The sequence below is a fragment of the Impatiens glandulifera genome, chromosome 1, assembly GCF_907164915.1.
Source record: "Impatiens glandulifera chromosome 1, dImpGla2.1, whole genome shotgun sequence".
Classification (NCBI taxonomy): domain Eukaryota; kingdom Viridiplantae; phylum Streptophyta; class Magnoliopsida; order Ericales; family Balsaminaceae; genus Impatiens; species Impatiens glandulifera.
This window is the reverse complement of record NC_061862.1, coordinates 158,887,049-158,906,537: the sequence shown is the minus strand read 5'-3', so window position 1 is coordinate 158,906,537 and position 19,489 is coordinate 158,887,049. Positions and strand designations below refer to the sequence as shown.

At 33.4% G+C, this 19,489-nt stretch overlaps 1 protein-coding gene and 3 pseudogenes across 1 annotated transcript; 3 read left to right on the top strand and 1 right to left on the bottom strand.

The window, feature by feature from the left end:
• The first annotated feature begins 3,353 nt into the window (after positions 1-3,353).
• LOC124913179 lies at positions 3,354-9,232 on the top strand (annotated as a pseudogene).
• On the bottom strand, positions 9,205-9,934 carry LOC124913170 (annotated as a pseudogene).
• LOC124920442 (probable transmembrane GTPase FZO-like, chloroplastic) lies at positions 9,798-10,508 on the top strand. Its single transcript, XM_047460932.1, has one exon. The coding sequence runs from the start codon at positions 9,933-9,935 to the stop codon at positions 10,491-10,493; it is 561 nt and encodes a 186-aa protein (XP_047316888.1). The 5' UTR covers positions 9,798-9,932; the 3' UTR covers positions 10,494-10,508.
• Positions 10,509-10,573: 65 nt separating this feature from the next.
• LOC124913164 lies at positions 10,574-18,220 on the top strand (annotated as a pseudogene).
• The last annotated feature ends 1,269 nt before the right edge of the window (positions 18,221-19,489 follow it).

The following is a 19,489-nucleotide window of genomic DNA, read 5'->3' as shown; positions in this document are numbered from 1 at the left end:
AATGATGGAAATGATTGATATAAAGATGGTTGAGTTTTGAATAAAATCTTAATAAATACTACATAAAACATAAAACGAGCCCTCCTTAATATATATATTGGACGAGTTAAGCTGAGCCCCCCAATAATCCACTTGCTAAGTGATTCCCATATTCATGTATAAATACTTCTTTTTGGACATCTGGGAAGATTGGACGTCATCAACATGCCTGTTTACAACAGACACATATTTAGTAGTTCTCTTGCCACAAGAGTCAGGAATTATGAAGGGAAAGAAGATATTGAAAGCGGCATGCAGCAGACTGTGTGCTCTGTTTCTGGTCAATATATATATACATTTGGCAAGGAATAATAAATAATAGGCCTAATGCCATTAATCAATTTTAGCTTTTCTTCCTTAAAATTAACCGATCACCATTACCTATTATTCCAAATTATTCATTATTTACAGCTTCTTTCTTTTACCACTCCATTTATGCGTGATGGAAAAAAAATAATCTCTCTAGAAGTTTAATTAGGTATCACCTATTATTTTCTTTTTAAAAGAAACTGCATTAATGACATGCAACAAAAAAATAAAAATATAAACTCTTCAAATATCGACATTAAAAAAACTCAAATGGAAAAAATAGTAGTTTACCTCGTTACTATCCTTAACCGCCTCCATTTTCTGCTCAAGAATATAATATATAGTCACCCGATCGTCGTTATATTTGGAACTCTTAATTCTTCTACATAACGAGACTAAACTCCTTAACATCCCAAATTTGTTTCTATAAGCGTGTTTCTTTCCTTCTTAAACTTACTATTCCGAAAAGATCAACACATTGTCTTCAACTCTTTTTAATTTTCAGTTATAATCTCTCTTTGTTGGAAGAAAATAAATAAATTGTGTAAAGAAGGAGAAAGACCATTCACTTATTAGTTAATTTTACCCCCACTTTTTCACCTATAAATGCATACCTTTTTACCTCCCCTTTCATTTTCTAGTGGCAAAATGAGTGCCTCTCTAGGTTTTTAGGTACCACCTAATATTTTTTCTCTTAATTTTTTTTTTCTTTCTAAAATTAATATAAAATTCTTCTTTGTATATTTGATAGAAAAAAATTAAACTTGTGCAAATTCAATGCGACACGTGCAAGATAAACAAAATTAAGTCAATATACTAAGTAGAAATAAATGAAACCCTCTTAAAGATCTTTGACAAGAAAACTCAAATAGAAACAATAAAAGATAAATAAAATAAAAATAAAAAGAGGAAACGATTAAAACCCAATATTCTAGTAGTTTACTATGATAAGAAGCTCAATATTTTTTCTTCCTTTCATCCATTCTACCAATAGTCACATAATCTGTCTGCATTTCGGCTCTACGTACAACAAGACTAAACTCCTCAACGTTTCCTTCTTTAAGCATGAATTTCTTCAATTTTTAACCCGTCTATTTATTAGTTACCACCTAGTAATCATTTTTTTTTCTATTACTTTCTTGTATAGATATTTTGTATATCAAACTCATTAAGTGGTAAGAGTTGTCGAGTTTGATTTTCATTAAAAACGTTTTAAGTTAAAGTTAGAGGTCATGATTGCGTGTTTAATACTTACTTTCTAAATTTAAAAATAAGATAAATTGTATATCACAACACTCTAACTTCTCTGCTTCTACTATGTTATCTTGTTCTCAATTCCAAACCTACCCACTTCTCTGACTTGCTCACTACTCTCATGTGAAAATGACGCGTAACAATGATCATTTTAAGTTGGAGTGAATATGATAAATAAATGTTAGGTTAATTTTCTAAGTTTATAAAATAAATAAGTTATAATAAAGTTGTTTGTGATACCATTGAAATGTTTACATTTAATCTTAAACATTTATAAAAATTATAAGTTGTGGTTTGAGTTATAAGTTTATTGAGCAATTTTAATTTTGTTGTTTGTATGATCATTTAACATTTATATTAAGAATTTAGAATTCAAATTACTTTCTAAGTATATTAATTTTTAATTTCAATGAACTTTACAAATTTTGCTTAAGGTTTTTTTTTTTTTTTTTTTTATGTCGATAGGTTATGTTATTCTATGAATTGAATTGCTATGTTGTTTCACTATCATCTATAGAGTTTCGTTTCATGAATGGGCTTAACACTTATTGAAAAGTTGGTTAGCCGGTTAAATGCATTGAAAACGCTAAGATTTTTTTGAACTTTATTATTATATTTTGAATTGTATATATATTTTTTATAAATGAATAATGAAATAAATAAAATAAAAGTAGAAGAAGATTAAATAAAAGTACTAAATTGGAAGACAAATTTCATATAAATCTATGTTTAACTAAAAGTTGCATCATTCTTAAGTTAAAATAATTAAATATAGAGTTGATAACAAATTATCATGAGAATCTTCTCAAGAATATATATATAAATAAAAATATACATACATATTAGAAAATCTATTATAAGAAAGAAGTTTAGGTAAACACGATATAGTAATCAATTTATTTAAATCGATAATGTTAAATGTGGTTAATTTATTTGTTAATTTATTTTTCACTTAAAAGAAATTATTTAAATCATATACATTCCTAATATCAATTATATATATATATATATATATATATATATATATATATATATATATATATATATATATATATATATATATATATATATATATATAACACAATATTCTCAATTATTTTTTAAAAATTATTAAAAACTGTCATCCTTATCCATGGTGATAATTTTTTTAAAATTATTAAAAACTCTCATCATTATCCATGGTGATTATGTGCCTCAAAAACAAATAAAAAGTATTTGATGCATTGACATAAAAAAAAAAAATATATATATATATATATATATATATTAAATTAAATTATAAGATTTTAAGGCATAATATCTCTTTCAAACATTATAAGTCTTATTTGAAAAGACAATCTCAATTCTCATGTTCCCAAATTCACTAAAAAAAAATCTCTTAAATAAGATTTATTTCAATTTAACTATCCAAATGACATATAAATTGCATAGTCTATAAGTTATAGTACAATTAATAATTTGTTATAAATATATTCACGTAATGGTTTAAGAAATTTAATGAATGGATTAAATATTAAATTCATTCATTATAACCATTTGGAGTAGAAATGAGTTTACATGAAATTATTATTGTGATTTAGAAAAACAAATATTATATGATTGAAAAAATAATAAAATAATAAATGGAATTAAATTAAAATAAACAAATAATGAAAATAAACATTGCACGTGCCACCATCCACCACGTGACCAAGACAACGACAAATGTTTTATCTTCCAATTTTAGATTTGCGAAAAGAGGGGGAACAGAGATGGTGGGTTTGCGTTTCCCTTTCTTGTTTTCTCAGCCTCCGATCAAGAATCCACCACCCATATTTCCCTCTTTCTCTTTTTCCTTCGTTGCCTGTAACCTCGTCGGAGCCTGCACCGTCGCCGTCGCTGCAGTTTCCATTTCCAAGAAACCATCTAATCCAATCCTACAAAATACCCTCAACTTCTTCTTCTCCAATTTCTCTCCAAACAACCCTGTTTCATCTGGGTGGGGCTCTTTATCCCTAGCGTCAGATTCCCCGCCTGTCACTCAGACCAGAACTGGAATGACATTTCCATCGGTCATTGGGAATTCTCAGCGCCTCCTTGGAGTTGGGATGAGGAAGAAATGTCTCATGGGATTGAAGAACATCGATGTATACTCATTCTGTATGACATTCCTTAAGTTGATGGTTATTTGAAATTAAGTTAATTTCATGGATTTTCTGCTTCCTGATGAATAGAGAATCATCTAGGCTAGATTTGTGCTTTAATTGGATCAAGATTAAACCTTCGAATGCTACATTTAATCATCTACTATTTTATTATTTTAGTTTGTTTTTTTTTCCTCAAAAATATATACAAGGCTTAAGAAGTTTAATAAAAAAAAATGTTATTTTAAATATTATACCAAAGCGCAATTCAATATTTTAAATATATTTTAAATAATTATATATTCCAATATTTATTTAAAAATATTTGTTTTCTTGTTATCTTCCACACTGACATCTGACTATTTCCATTAGGTTGGTGTCATTGGGAATTTGGTGCATTCCTCACCTTCAATAAAGAAAGAAGTCCTGCTTGCTGGAGCGTTACAACCAGTCATAGAATTGCTGAGGTCTTAGTCCATTGAGTTGGTTTCAATGCTCATTTGTTTTAGCAAGTCTATTTGAAGCATGAATACTGCTAATTAGTTTGCTTAAGATACTGCAAAAATTATGTGCTAATTTACTACCTGTGATTTGCAGTTCCTGCTGCACAGAGAGCCAAAGGGAAGCAGCTTTGCTACTTGGACAGTTTGCTGCTACTGATTCTGACTGCAAGGTGAAGGAATTAGTGATAATTCAATCTTGTAACTGATGTTTGGTTTCCTATGTGCCATCTAATCAAGTAAAAGGTCTATTGTAGGTCCACATTGTGCAAAGAGGTGCTGTGCCTCCATTAATTTTGATGCTCCAGTCTCCTGACACACAGCTTAGAGAGATGGCAGCATTTGCTCTTGGAAGGATGGCTCAGGTACTTTTAGCTTTATGTGCATTTAGTTTTGATGCATTAGGTAGTGGAAACTAGACTACCCAACTTTCCAATCTTAGTGTTGTTATAGATTTCCTTTTTCCTCCATAAGTCGATTATGCTGTTAAAAACAAGAAAGGTAACCAGGAATGGTAGACGATCAATGTGCTGAGTCAGGGAACAAAAACTAGTATACCATATTGGCTGGATTGCTGTAAAATGATTATGTTCTCCAATATATTTACCACAGGCATGTACAAACATGTAAATGCAAAACTTGCAAACTCCTAAAATAAGGTGAAACATGAAATCTTATGAAGATAAACCTTTTAGAAATTTCTCTCTTATTTTCAGCCTTGTCCTTCCTCTGGAGATACATTCCCTTTCTCATGCTTTATGAAAAACATATGGTGCTGGGGGTTGCAAAGCATCTTCATGCCTCATGTCCAACCTTGTTTTCCTTTTAGGATGCACTGTTAGATCATCATGATGGTTGGTTGATACCGTGGATAATATTTTGGGTTTATTATGGTGTTTTTTTTTTATCTGTTTTTCAATCAGACTAGCAATGTTCTTCTAATGTGATTGGTGTCTATGTAATTAGTATTCAATTGGAGCCCTGAGATATATTTAATCAAATCCTTTATAGTTTTCGGGGTTGCAAAACATCTTCATGCCCAAGTCCAACCTTGTTTTCCTTTTAGGATGCACTGCTAGATCATGGTTGGTTGATAGTCTGGATAAAGTTTTGGGTCTATTATGCTCTTTGCTTTTTTTTGTCGATCTGTTTTTCAATCAGACTAGCAATATTCTTCTAATGTGATTGTTGTCTATGTAATTAGTATTCAATTGAAGCACTGAGATATATTTAACCAAAGCCTTTGTAGTTTTCTTTTTTAAGTGATGTCATGGATACCGCTTATCTAGACTACAGACATACTCTGAAATGCATATTTGCTTTTAGGATAATCACAATCAAGCTGGGATTGCACACAGTGGTGGTATAGTGCCATTGCTAATGCTTCTTGATTCAAAGAATGGATCACTGCAGCATAATGCAGCATTTGCTCTTTATGGTCTTGCAGAAAACGAGGTATAATTTCAATTGGGATATTATAAGAAGCTCTTTTTGTTGGTATATTCTTGGTTTAGTGCTGTAAAATGATCTATTGATTTGATACAATTATGCTGAGGAAAATTGTTGTGGATAGGATAATGTTGCTGATCTTGTTAAGGTTGGGGGTGTTCAGAAGCTTCAAGATGGAGAATTCGTTGTCCAAGTACTTCCATTACTATAGTCTCATACCTACTGAGTAGTCAATAAATATTTCTGGAACACTTTCAATCCTTCAAGTAAGCAGATGGTTAAGCATGATTGTCTTCATTTATTTGTTTTGTTATCATCATTTGATGATTTTACTTGCAGCCAACAAGGGATTGTGTGGCGAAGACTCTAAAAAGATTAGAGGAAAAGATCCATGGACGGGTGAGTTTGTTTTTCTCATCTCATATTGAAACCTACTTGAACATAGCTGAATTGTTTCATTGTTAATTTTCTACAACATTAAAACCCAAATATTCTATTTGGATGAGCAAAGAAATATTGTGTCTTTTTCAAAATCAAGTCCTTTTTTATTAGACCTTTTCCAACCAATCTAGGGTGAGCAGAATCTTGCATTGTAGAACTCCTTTCATTGAAGATGGGGATTTATTCTATTAAGATGGGGATTTACTTATTAAACAGAGTAGTTTCATGGTTTGATAAATTTGACACACAATTCATTACTCTTAATTAATGAACCTTATTTTATGATTGTGTTGATGTTTTACCTTTTCAAAACAAAACTTGTTAAAGATTTTGAACTTTAAGTATGATATATAAATATGTCAATACATATTAAAATTTACCAAAAAATTCTGAGTTGTATCATCGCCTCACTATCAACTTTGCTATTGCTTTGGCAGGTATTGAGCCATTTATTGTACCTGATGTGTGTTGGAGAGAAGGCAGTTCAAACACGAGTTGCTTTGGCCTTTGCCCATCTTTGTTCACCTAATGATCAGATAGCTATTTTTATGGATAATAATGGTGATTTTCTTTTTCTCTTTGCTTTAAGTTTTCCAATCTTTGCTGGCTCTGATTTCACAAAGTTGTTCAATGGAGCCTTAAAGATAATGATTTGTTTCTATAGGATTGGAATTGCTTTTGGAGCTTCTTGAATCAATTACATTGAAACAGCAACGGGATGCTTCAGTAGCTTTGTACAAATTGGCTACCAAACCCTGTTCCATCTCTCCTGTAGATGCAGCTTCCCCGTCGCCAACACCTCAGGTATAAATGACTTAACTTGGTAATCTGGTAATCTGGTAAAGGCGTAAAAAGACAACATTTAACCCATGAAAAATAATAAAATTACGTGGTAAATAATCTTCAGATATTTTTATGACATTGGTTCCACATTTGTTCAAATCAACTTGATTTATTCAGCACTTGGACTTAACTCATTCGGCACATAAAATATGAAATGCACCTTTAGTAGTACTCAAGAAGAATAGTCATGTTCTCATTGGTCTAAGAAATAGTTTTGGTTCTTTGAAGTCGTATGTTTTTTTTCTTGATATGATTTATTCAATGCTTAATGCAGGTATATTTGGGTGAGCAGTATGTAAATAATCCTACACTTTCTGATGTAACATTTTTAATTGAAGGTGATTTATAACATTCCTTTTCGTGTTGAGTTTAGTTATACATTTAATTTCTATTTTTCTCCCTGAGTTCATTAGAGGCTCTTTTCTCATCAGGGAAGCGGTTCTTTGCTCATCGAATCTGTCTCCTTGCTTCTTCTGATACATTCAGAGCAATGTTTGATGGTGGTTACAGGGTAAAGTGTAATTGCTTTTTATTTTCCCGTTCACAATTCATTTCTTTATGTGACTTTTCTTGATGGGTATAGATCTGTGTCCTAATGTTACACTGTATTGGTTATTTTTGCTCATTGGTACGCAAAATAATGACAGGTTAACCATTTATTTGGTCTATCTTTGATCTGTTTGTAAGTGTACCTTTTCCCAACTCAATGGTTTTAGAAGCTTACAAAAACTTGTTTGCAGGAGAAAGATGCTAAAGATATAGAGATCCCAAATATCAGATGGGATGTTTTTGAGCTAATGATGAGGTAATGAGCTTATTTGGAAACTGCTATATTGTCACAATGTCCATTACAAATCACCCCATGGAAAATAGCCAAAGTGAAATTGAAAATGTTTTTTTTTTGTGTAAGATTGTTTTCAGGATATATTTTTTAGATCATGATCTAAATTATAGATAGTGTAAATTCTGCTTAGATTTGGTATAAAATCATGATCCAAATTTTTTTTTTAGGGGATTGTGATTTAAAAATAAACATCAAATGTAGATTTTTCTTATCATGATTAAGATGAAGAATCATGATACCATATATATATATATATATATATATATTGCAAGTTCTTATCATTAATAACAAACAGGCATCCAGTTACAACAGTTGGAATGGGATTGATGATCTGAACTATGTTCGACCTTATTCTCTTTTGCTGCAGATACATATACACAGGTTCAGTGGATGTCAATGCAGATATTGCACAGGAGCTTCTTAGAGCTGCTGACCAGTATCTTTTAGAGGGGCTCAAACGCCTTTGTGAGTATGCTATTGCACAGGTAACTAAATGGAATGCCTCCATGTGCAATATATTTTTCGCTTATCATATAGAAGAGCTTTTTGACTCAAATTCTGAATATTTTATCTGAAGGACATTTCTGTAGAGAATGTTTCACTCATGTATGAGTTGTCAGAAGCATTCAATGCCACATCACTAGGGCATGCTTGTATCCCTCTTCATGCTGGAGAAGTTTGACAAGTTATGCACTTTGCCATGGTATGTAGATGCTCTCTTAAATTATAAACTTGCACTAAAGACTCGTTTTGTTTCCTCAACTTTAAAATTGGCTCAAATCACTTTCCACTCATTATTTCTTGGTTAATTCCATTACTGTCTGGTCAATACGCACATTAAAAGAGAATTTTAGAAATCGTGTAGAGATGATTTAAAACTTAAAACTTAAAAGTCTTTTGAGCGCATTTTGAAAAATTGAGAAAGCAAGATGAGCCCGTTGAGGAAGCAAAATGAACTTATTTCCTGTAGTAGAATTGGTATGTGGTATAAATCATGACATTTGTGTAAAAGGTCATTTGGAGCTGCTGGCAGTTGATCACAATTTTGAAATCTTGATGTGCAGGTACCCTCATCTCATTCACCGCATTTTACCAGAAATGAGAACTTACTTCGCAACTGCACTAACTACTAGACGAGTCCTAGTTGAACCGCATCAGTAGAATTTCTTAGCCCTTGGTCAAGTGGTATGGCATCACTCAAATCCACACTGTATATAATATATCTGCCAGTTATGTCCAAGAAGCATCATCAAGTTTTAATTCTGTGGAGCTGAGTTCAGGATTTTGGTATGGGTCATACGTATCAAGCATTAGCCTTAACTATGATGTAATCTTGTAAGGATGTAAAAAGGATGTTATAATTAGGGTTTAGGGCCAATGGTTGTAGATTTTGTAAACTCACTTTCCATCAATGAAGACATGCCCTTTATAAAACCTCATCGCAATAGCGAAAATGATGAAAATGTTATTATTCAAGTTGCAGAAACTGGTACTTTCAGTGATTCCAATATCTTGTCGTCAAGCTCAAACTTAATAGCCTTCTTATCCCTTCCAATCTTCAAGTACTCTTCATATCGTTCCTTCAAATCCTCGGGAAGGTATGTTGTAGCTTTCCAGCCAAGAATATCGTTTGCAGCTCTCGGTTCTGCGTAGAAATGCTGCAAAAATAACAAATCATAACTGTTGCATTCTTTCTTTCTTACCTATTTCGAAATTCATTCTTACCATGTCCCTGAAAGGTTCAAGCCTTTTTGGCGTCGACTCCAATAGCTTTGGGATCGTAATGTACAATCTCAACCGGGAGACCTGCTGCTTTAGCACATAGTTTGGCCATTCCATCGAGTGTCACTGCCCGATCGCTTACACAGTTAAAAATGTTACCATTTGCGGCTGATGGGTTCTCAACTGCCAGAGTAAGCATTGATGATAAATCTCGAACGTGGCATTTTTATGAAAACAAACAAACAAACAAACAAGACCCTCTATTGGTGGGCGCCATTTGAAGAAGGATAACGAGAAGATAACAAGCAATACCCAAACCACTGAATAAAATCGTCTTTCCTTCTCTCCTCTTTCTTCCTCATCAACTCCCAAAGGCGCAACCCACGAATCAGGCAAACCCACCTCCACATGTTATCGCTATGTGTTCAATCCACTACGGTTTACTCCGGGGCTTGTTCTCCCTCATTCAACCCCAACCACGACTACCCACGTCGCCGATTGCCTTCTCAATTCAGACTCCGACTCCGCCGAAGTAATGTCCATGTGTTCTCCATCGATCAAAGTGGTTACTTCCAAACCAATGTTAAGGTTCAGTACGACAGTTCGAAGAATCTGAGAACGTTGTTTCCCGGAGGTTATAAGCGGCCGGAGATCAAAGTTCCTGGCCTCGTGCTGAAACTGAGCGCTGATGAGTTACTCAAGGATAAGACTGCATTGGATAAGGTTGATGAAGCGGTGGCTAAAAGCAGCGTTGGGGTTGTTCTGCTTGATGGAGGGGATAGCAGCGGAGGGAGGTTATATGAGGCGGCGTGTTTGCTCAAGTCGGTGATTAGGGATAGGGCGTATCTGGGTATTAAGGAAAGAGTTGATATAGCGGCTGCTATCGGTGCTAGTGGGGTTGTGCTTTCTGATCAAGGTTTCTATGTTTGTTGCTTTTGTTTTTGGTTATTTGATAGCATGAGAAGTTAAGTTGGTGAAATGATCATTCTTTCTTTGTTTTTCATCTTGAAGATGATCATTGTTGTGATAGTTTAACATTCACAGAAAGAATGCAATTTCAAGAATCATATGCTTACTCACAATCAAGCTTTCTTTGTGGCAATTCATTTTATATGATCTTGCCTATTAAAGCTAAATTTGTGAATGATTTCATCTTGTTCTCTTCAACAGGTCTTCCCACTATTGTAGCGAGGAAAACAATGCTGGATTCAAGATCCGTTCTTCCTCTGGTGGCGAGAACTGTGCAAACTTCTAGTGATGCTCTAAGAGCTTCTAGTGCTGAAGGGGCAGACTTCCTCATATATAGTATTGATGCACAGAATCAAGCTGATGAGCTTGCTAAGTCTGTTTTGAACAGTGTAAATGTTCCAATATTTGTCGCTGGTGCTTCATTTGGAGTTGATATTTTACATTCCGAGGGAGCTAAGCTGCTCAAAGAAGGGGCTAGCGGTTTCGTGGTGTCATTGCGCGAGTTAGAATTTTTGTCTGGTGGGGTGCTTAATAGTTTGTTTCTATCAACATATCCATCAAATAAAGGAGAACTTCCTGAAAGCAAGCTCTGATAAGCTAAAATTGCTGGATGCGGGAAATGGGTTGCCAATGAGAAAAGGTATTGCTGGATTCAGTAAATTAGAGGAGAACGAAAAACTACTTCTAGAACAAGAGAAACTGGTATTGCTTGAAGCAATAGATATAATCCGCAGAGCTGCACCACTGGTGATCTTTCTATATTAATGTCTGTTAGTCATTGTAATAGACTCACTGTTGTTTTCAAGGAATATCTATTTTGTTTGCTTAACTCATATGGGGAACTTGAATCATGACTGCAGATGGGGGAGGTGTCACTTCTAATCGATGCTGTCACGCAGCTGGATGAGCCATTTTTGCTGGTTATAGTGGTAATTGTGTGCTGAATTTCGACAAAATTCTGGTTCAACGGATATGCATGGGTATTAGCTCCTTAATTTCTAATGACTCTATCTCTCTAAATCGTTGACGTGTAACAAGTGACTTGTTGTCTGTCACATGCATTTTCTTGACATCTAGTGTTCCGATATCCCCATGGTGCTCAAATATTCTCCAATGTATTATTGACGTTTTCATCTCCTATGCTTCACAGGATTTAGCATCGGGATATCTTTAATTTTTTTGGAGAACTAGAAAGATAAATTATGGTTGAGCATATACGCTGGATGGTAAATATAGTAAACATTAGTGACAATGTGGGAAAATAGTTGAGATATTTTTTTTTTTTTTTTTTTGGGAAAAATAGTTGAGATATTTTGATGATACAAATAGGGAACTTGTTGCAGATAATTCACATTTAGAAGGGAATTATAGGTTTTTGGTTGCCTTTGGACAAAAGCCATTTAGGGTACATGTGAGTGCTTGCAATCTTGTCTTCCTGCCGATAATAATGCTTTGGCAAAAATGGTATGTTTACGATTTACAACAAACTCTGAAGTAGTTGCATTTATATACTAGTGGTTTGAATTGTTAGACATCAAAACTCTTGAGATTGAACAAAATGTGAACTTTTGACATACATGTGAGTAATGGATGAAACAAAATCTCGTATTGGAAAAAGTTTAAATAACCTTGAATAGATGACAAAAACGTATCTTTTTAGAAATCAATTTTTTATTGGATAATCCTTTCTCTTGTTTCTTGACACAGAGAGGCTTTACTAGCTACAGGGCATTAGAAAGAGTTTAAATAACCTTGAATATATGAGTGTTTAGTACTACAATCTTTTTTCCTTTAAAATGACATGGATTGGACAAGCATTATGTATCAGCTTCACTTTCGTTGCATTCATTCAGATATGTAACTTATTTGTGTTCTTATCATTGAAGTTTTTTTAATGTTGAGTGGAGTTTCTTCTCTTTCTGCATGCTTATTTTGCATTTAGATTCTTACTATAGCTCTTTGTAGAATCGTAGGCAATCATGTATTTCATCCCTCAATGAAAATTTTGATGTCAATCTTTTTATCACTAATCTTTACTGAAAGTATTCTTGTTAATTTAGCTTTTCGATTGATATTATCAGGGAGAATTTAATTCTGGAAAATCAACAGTAATTAATGCACTTCTTGGGAACAAATATTTGGAAGATGTTGTTGTTCCTACAACAAATGAGATCATGTTCTTGAATTATTCTGAAAGTGAGTCTACTAATCAACAACGTTGTGAAAGGCATCCAGATGGGCAACTAATCTGTTACTTACCTGCACTTATTCTTAAAGATGTGAGTTTTCTCCCTTTAATTAGTTTTATATTAGTCATCCCACTGTCACGAGCATCTAAAACTAAGGTGGTTTAAAAAGTAATTTTATGTTTTAATAGTTCCCTTAATACTTTAATAGTGCTTGCTATTTCCAAATTGATTCTTTGCTTCTCAAACTTGAGTTTAAGTAATTGATAGCAATATGCATATAAGGCAGGCTTGTGCACTTTTTTTCCTCAAAAATTGCCTTGGTGTATGTTTTACTACATGTTTTCGTCATCTGATTGTTGTTAATATTGCTACTCAATTGCTTGTTTTTTTACCTTATTGTATGATATGTGGCTTGAGATACTGAAGATACATAGGATCCTTATTTTCGGTCGTGTACAACTGAAAGTGTAGAAAAATGAGGAAAAGAGAGAAATTTTATTGCTTTGTGTTTTTGTTGTTGTGCTTCTTACATAAGACGTCTAGTGCTTAAATAGTAAAATTACATTTACAGAAAAGGAAATAATTAAATAGTAAAATTATGTAATTGATAATCAACGGCTAATTAGCAAATCAATTAGTCTAATTGATTGATTTACAAATCAGTTAGTCTAATTGATTGACCGACTTTCTCAACATTCCATTCTTGGAATTATTTTTCTTTCAGGATAATTCTACAGAAAGCATACAAGAAGATTATGTATTTTAAGAAATAATGGTCAAACTACAGTAATTCATTAATGTTAAGGGCTGATTTCATATCACTGAGTATTACCAATATAAGAAACTTTCAGTCAACTTGGCTCTTAGAATAGATATACCACTTAAATGTGGATCTCTAATTTATATTTCACTATAAAAAGTTAAGTGTTATCGAAAAGTCCGGAATTAGTGCTACCCTGTCTTTTTCTTTTTGAATGTTGGAAGCTAGCATGACCCCACGGCCATGACTTCCACTTCAACTTAAGGCGTTCTAAGTAGGAATCGAACTCGTGACCTTTGGTCTCTTAGAAACCACTCTTATCACTTGAGCTACCTTAGTGGGTTAGTGCTACCCTGTCTTGGCACTCAGGACTTCTCTGTTTTGTTATGTTTTGTTATATATGTCATTCCTTTCCTTTTCTTGGAAGAAGGGGTTAATGATTTGGCAATAAATCAAATTTGTAAGTGATTGCATATCTCTTTAACTATCAATTGATCTGGAGTGTATTTTCATATTGTTAAAAGTCTCCTTTTCCTGAAATCTATGCATATGGCTAACATATTTCTACTTCATTTGGTCAGATGAATATAGTTGACACACCTGGAACAAATGTGATTCTTCAAAGGCAACAGCGCCTCACTGAGGAATTTGTGCCACGTGCAGATTTGCTTCTTTTTATTATGTCTGCTGATCGCCCTCTAACTGAAAGCGAGGTATGATTCTATGGAAGCTTGAATGACATATTAAGCTCTCAAATGTCACGCCTTGAAAGACAATTGGACTATGATCCCTTGTGATGTTATATTCCAGTCTTATAATCTGATTTAAATTTATCAGTATGGTCCTGGGCTTTAGTTGCTCCAATTTAATTTTGTTAAGTTTCTCTACACCTGTTTTGCATGTTTTATTTCTTAGCTTGACCAGATGAATGAGTTTTCCAGTTTATTAAGAAGTTCTTATTAGCTCGTAGAGAAAGAAATGATGGACTTCCTGAATATGGTTGAATATTAGAAAACTACTATGTTGACTGTAAGTCGGTGGAGATCAGGTGTCTCCCATAGTCTAAAATTGGCTCAATTATTGTAAAAGCCAACATGAGTCTAGCTCATCTTTGAGGTGAAACATAGTTTTTTTCAAGCTGAACTCTTGTAAACATGGAAACAAGCTTGATGACCTTGGTTGCATAGCTATTGGAAACATAAAAGGGTTTTGCTTTCTGTTCTGCATTTATTTTGCTCTTATTTACCTGGACAATTACATTCTTTGTGCTTTCATTATGTTTTCAATGTGAAAAGTCGCATAAGACTAATATACTGACCATTGGCTTTTTACAATCTGGTAACTTGCTCCAGGAATAATGTGGCGATCAACTTGAAAGAGTATACTGTTTATCTTTATTTGTTGTATAGTTAAAAACTCATTAGATCAGTGGTAGAGAGCAAGAATTCATGCGCGCAAGGTCATGAGTTCTAGTCTTCATATTCGGACCGTTTAACAGAAGAATAATATCTGACATGATCCTGTGTCTCACAAGTTTGCTCCATCCTGATAATTTTCAGGTTGACTTTCTTCACTATACTCAGAAGTGGAAGAAGAAATCTGTGTTTGTGCTGAATAAATCTGATCTTTACCAGAATGCTAGTGAGGTTTGTTTCCTTCGGTTTACAATTGTAATGTTTTCTCAGGCTTTTTATATGATTCAGTTATTATCCCATTGATTTAAGGATCTGAAATTTGCCTTTGTTTTGCTCCCCGCCTTTTCATTTGATGCAGCTAGAGGAAGCTGTTTCTTTCATAAAGGAGAATGCCCGGAAGTTGTTGAGAACACAGAAGATGTAATACTGTATCCTGTATCTGCGCGGTCTGCTCTTGAAGCGAAGCTCTTAGCTTCCTCCTTAGATCATGAAGATGGCTAACAGTTGAGTACTAATCCCGATTGGAGAGTTAGTAGCTTTTCTGAACTCGAAAAGTTCTTGTACAGCTTTTTAGACGGGTCAACTGATACGGGAATCGAAAGAATGAAACTTAAGCTAGAAACTCCTATTGGTATAGCAGAGCAGTTACTCTGTGCTTGTCAGAATCTTGTAGATCAACAATTTGATGATGCCAAGCAGGATTTGGACTCAATACATGAATTAATTGATGGAGTGAAAGATTATACAAGGAATGTTGAAAATGAGAGCCTGTCTTGGAAAAAACAAGCTTCATCACTGGTTTGTTCATTGGAAATAATTAACTTTTTATTTTTATCTAGAATAGACAAGTTTGAAGCATGGCCTATTCTTTTCCTCAAAATATTAATTTCATTTGATTTTGCAGATTACGAGTACTCAGGAACGGGTGTTGAAGCTTATACAATCCACTCTACAAATTTCAAATCTTAATCTCGTCACAACATATGTTTTCAGAGATACATCTTCTCCAATGCCAGTTACCTCAAGATTCCAAGATGATATTGTAGCTCCTGCTATATCCGATGCACAAGTAGGCCAAGTTTTTAAAATTTTGTTCTGTTCCATCATTACTTGTATATTTGTTTCTATTTCCCAGTAGTTCAACTAAAAGGTAGAACATCAAATCATGATTTCTTCTACTTAAATGTGATATTATGAAAACTATACGTATACAATATGTAATCTAGGGTTGACAATACCTTAGTAACTACCGATAAGATGAGAGATTAGAGGAGTAGAGAATGAGAATAATTGCAGATCAGCAATTGATAGGAAGAAGAGATTGAATTAGAAGAAGAGATTAGACGAGATGCAGAATGAGAATAGGAAGAGTTAATCAGGGTTACCTGAAGAGTCAATTCATCAGTCGTGGTTTCTATTCCAGTTAAGCAAGTATTTAAGGCAGAATCATTCACCCTTTACAGGACTCTCTAACTGCCTTTGCCAGCTGGCCCTTCTGTTATAACTAATGCAATTACTCAACTGCTACAAGACCTTTCATATGCTGTGTAACAACTTATTCCAGACTAAAAACCTGCTGTGGGAATACAGCTTATTAACAACGAAATTACCGAAATTACCGAACCTGCCGACTTCGTTAACAATCCGTCGACTTATTAAGGGTTAGAAAACCTAACCCTAAAATCCTCTCGTAACAAAATGTTCATGATAAATAAAATCATAATTTATTTTCCTTAATATTCATATGATATCTTCAATTATAAGAACATGTAACTAATATATACATAGTGATGACTTACTAGTTTCCATTGTTTTTCAAATGAAAAGTTTTCCCATTTAAAAAGTAATTTCCAGGGTTTTAAAAGAGAAATCCTTTAACAAGAAATGTATAGTGACTGAGATTGAATTTTTTTTCTGTTTTTTGCCTCGTACTAGCTTGACTTTGTTTTTTTGGTTAGACAATATGGTCTTTTAAACCTTCTTGGCCATGATGAAACAATTCACTTCTCCCAGTAACAATGTCAGTACAGTTTCTGTCATGAATTATTTTGAATCTTCCTATGGATTGTAGAAATTGCTTGGAGAATATGTGGCATGGCTAGAATAAAAAAAATCTCTAGAAAAAAAGTTATACAAGGAAACACTCGAGAAAAGATGGCCTTCATTTGTTGATCTACATGGAAGGACTCAAATTGAAGCTGGCGGGCTGCAGCTTGTGGGAGATTATGAACTCAGCATAAACATTATAAGGAAGTTTAGTGATGATGTCCTTTCAAAACTCTTTGAGCAAGAAATCCGTGAAGTGGTAAGTTCATGGTTCTTCTAGGATGGTAGAGCTTACATATTATCTATCTTCAGGATGATTCCTCACCAAAGCTTGACACCACAATGCTAAACTAGTTAAAAATGGACTTGAATTTTGGATTTATTTACTCTGGATCTGTTTCCAGATTAAGAAACGTTTGAAAACGTAATTTAATCAGAGACAGATTGAGGAATATTTAATGTTTTTGTATCTTAAAATGTATCCAAATACATAAACATAGACGAAACAATAAGTGTTTTCAAATAGGGTCTCATAATTTTCTGTAGAGGAAGCATTAAGTTGATGCTTGTCTGAACAGTCATGAAACAAGTTCTGAATATCAATGCAGATCATCAAGATGATATTTTTGATCCTTTTTGTGGAGGTATTTTGTACATGATTCTAATGGATTCTAGTTTATCTTTCTTCCTGTCAGTTTCTAGAAACATTTGGAGGCCTAGGTGCAGCTGGTTTGTCTGCTTCCTTTCTGACGTCTGTTCTACCAACTACATTGGAAGATCTTCTTGCCCTTGCCCTTTGTTCCGCTGGAGGGTAAATTACATTATCTAACATGTCTAAGACAATTGGTTACCTGTAGATTGTCATCTTGTGGTGAATTTACTGTGAACTGCTTTATGACGAGAATTCTGTTTTTTTTTTTTTTGTTCAGATTGTTATCGATTTCAAATTTTCCCACCCGTAGACAGAAGATGGTAGACAAAGTAAAAAAAGTTGTCAACAGTTTGACCATTGAACTTGAAGACGCAATGCAAAAGGATCTGGTGGAGAGCAGTAAGACTGTTGAAGAGTTTGTAAAAGTGATTGGCAAACCGTATCAGGAAGCAGCACAAAGTAGACTAGATAAGTTTTTGGAGACTCAAGGTAAGTTGACTGATATCGCAAATAAGATCAAAACATTGCAGGCTGAAATCCAAAATCTCCATATTTCATGATATAATTAATTAGTGACTTGTATGTTATTCTTCTTTGAAGCCTTCATTTATTTCCCTACATTATTGTAACAAAATATATATATAAATATATCTTTTCCAGACTCATTAGCGGTATCTTAGATTTCTTGGTTTCTACATGTTAGATTCTTGGTTGGGCATATTGGATGTACTGATGATTAAAGTTGAAGTTAAGAAAATATACAGAAGTATAAAGTTGCAGTCTCAGTGGGGTTTCAACACGTAAGTAAGTAGAAGAGGGGGTGGGTTTGAACACAAAAATGGTGGAACAGACCATCATGGTCAAAAGGTTTGTGTAAATGTATGTGCAAGGGCATATGCTTTTGGCAGCAATGGAACTGGATTCCTTGTTGGATTGCTTTGTGGGAAAAAAGGGCTTTTTGAAAAAGGTAATTTGAAATCTCTCTTTTCTTGATTCAGTTTTAGGGCTCTATGGCTATCTATCTATCTATTTGCTAAGCCAAGTTGGAAATCCATCACATTCTTGGTTATTACAGTCTGGCTGCTAATTTGTTTAATGTTGGTTAATAGTAAACTTTGTCTGCTATGATATGATAGCTAGAAAGAATAAGGTGAACAAAGTATCATATCAACCTATTATTAGGCTATTTAAAATAAAGCAGCAGAATGACCAGAGATAAGAACATCACTACTTCAGACTGCACTTAAGAGCTGTGCTTGTTTGGTTGGGTATTTGTTGTCCCATTTTCAAATGGCAATTTAGGGTTTTCATTCTTCTCTTGCCACAAGAGTCAGAAATTATGAAGGGAAAGAAGATATTGAAAGAGGCATGCAGCAGACTGTGTATATTATATTTATTGTGTGCTCTGTTTCTGGTCAATGTAATATACATTTGGCAAGGACTAATAAATAATAGGCCTATAATGTTTTGACAAAACAAAAATGAAGACAAATCCTAAATGTATAGTTATTTCAACAATACATTATAAATTCAAATATCATTAAATTTGATAAGGACAGAACTTTACTCCTTCAATAAATTTGTAATGTTTTTGAAGAGTGTTTGAAGAGTTTTAGATTGACATAGTATATATATTCTTTAACTATATATATAAAAGGTATATCAAGTTTCTTAAAAATATCATATTTTTATATTAATATACAATATATAAAAGAAAAATAAAAAATCAAAGTTTTAGAACAAACAAAACTATACATGAACAAAGTTGTTATCTATATTTTTGTTTGTTGTATTGTAGTAAAAAAATATAATATTGGCATATCAAGTTTCTTAAACCACCATTTTTGTTTGTTATTTATATTTCCCCAACAAACAAAAATATACATGAACAAAGTTGTTATTTATATTGAAATTTCTATCCCTATGAGTAAGGT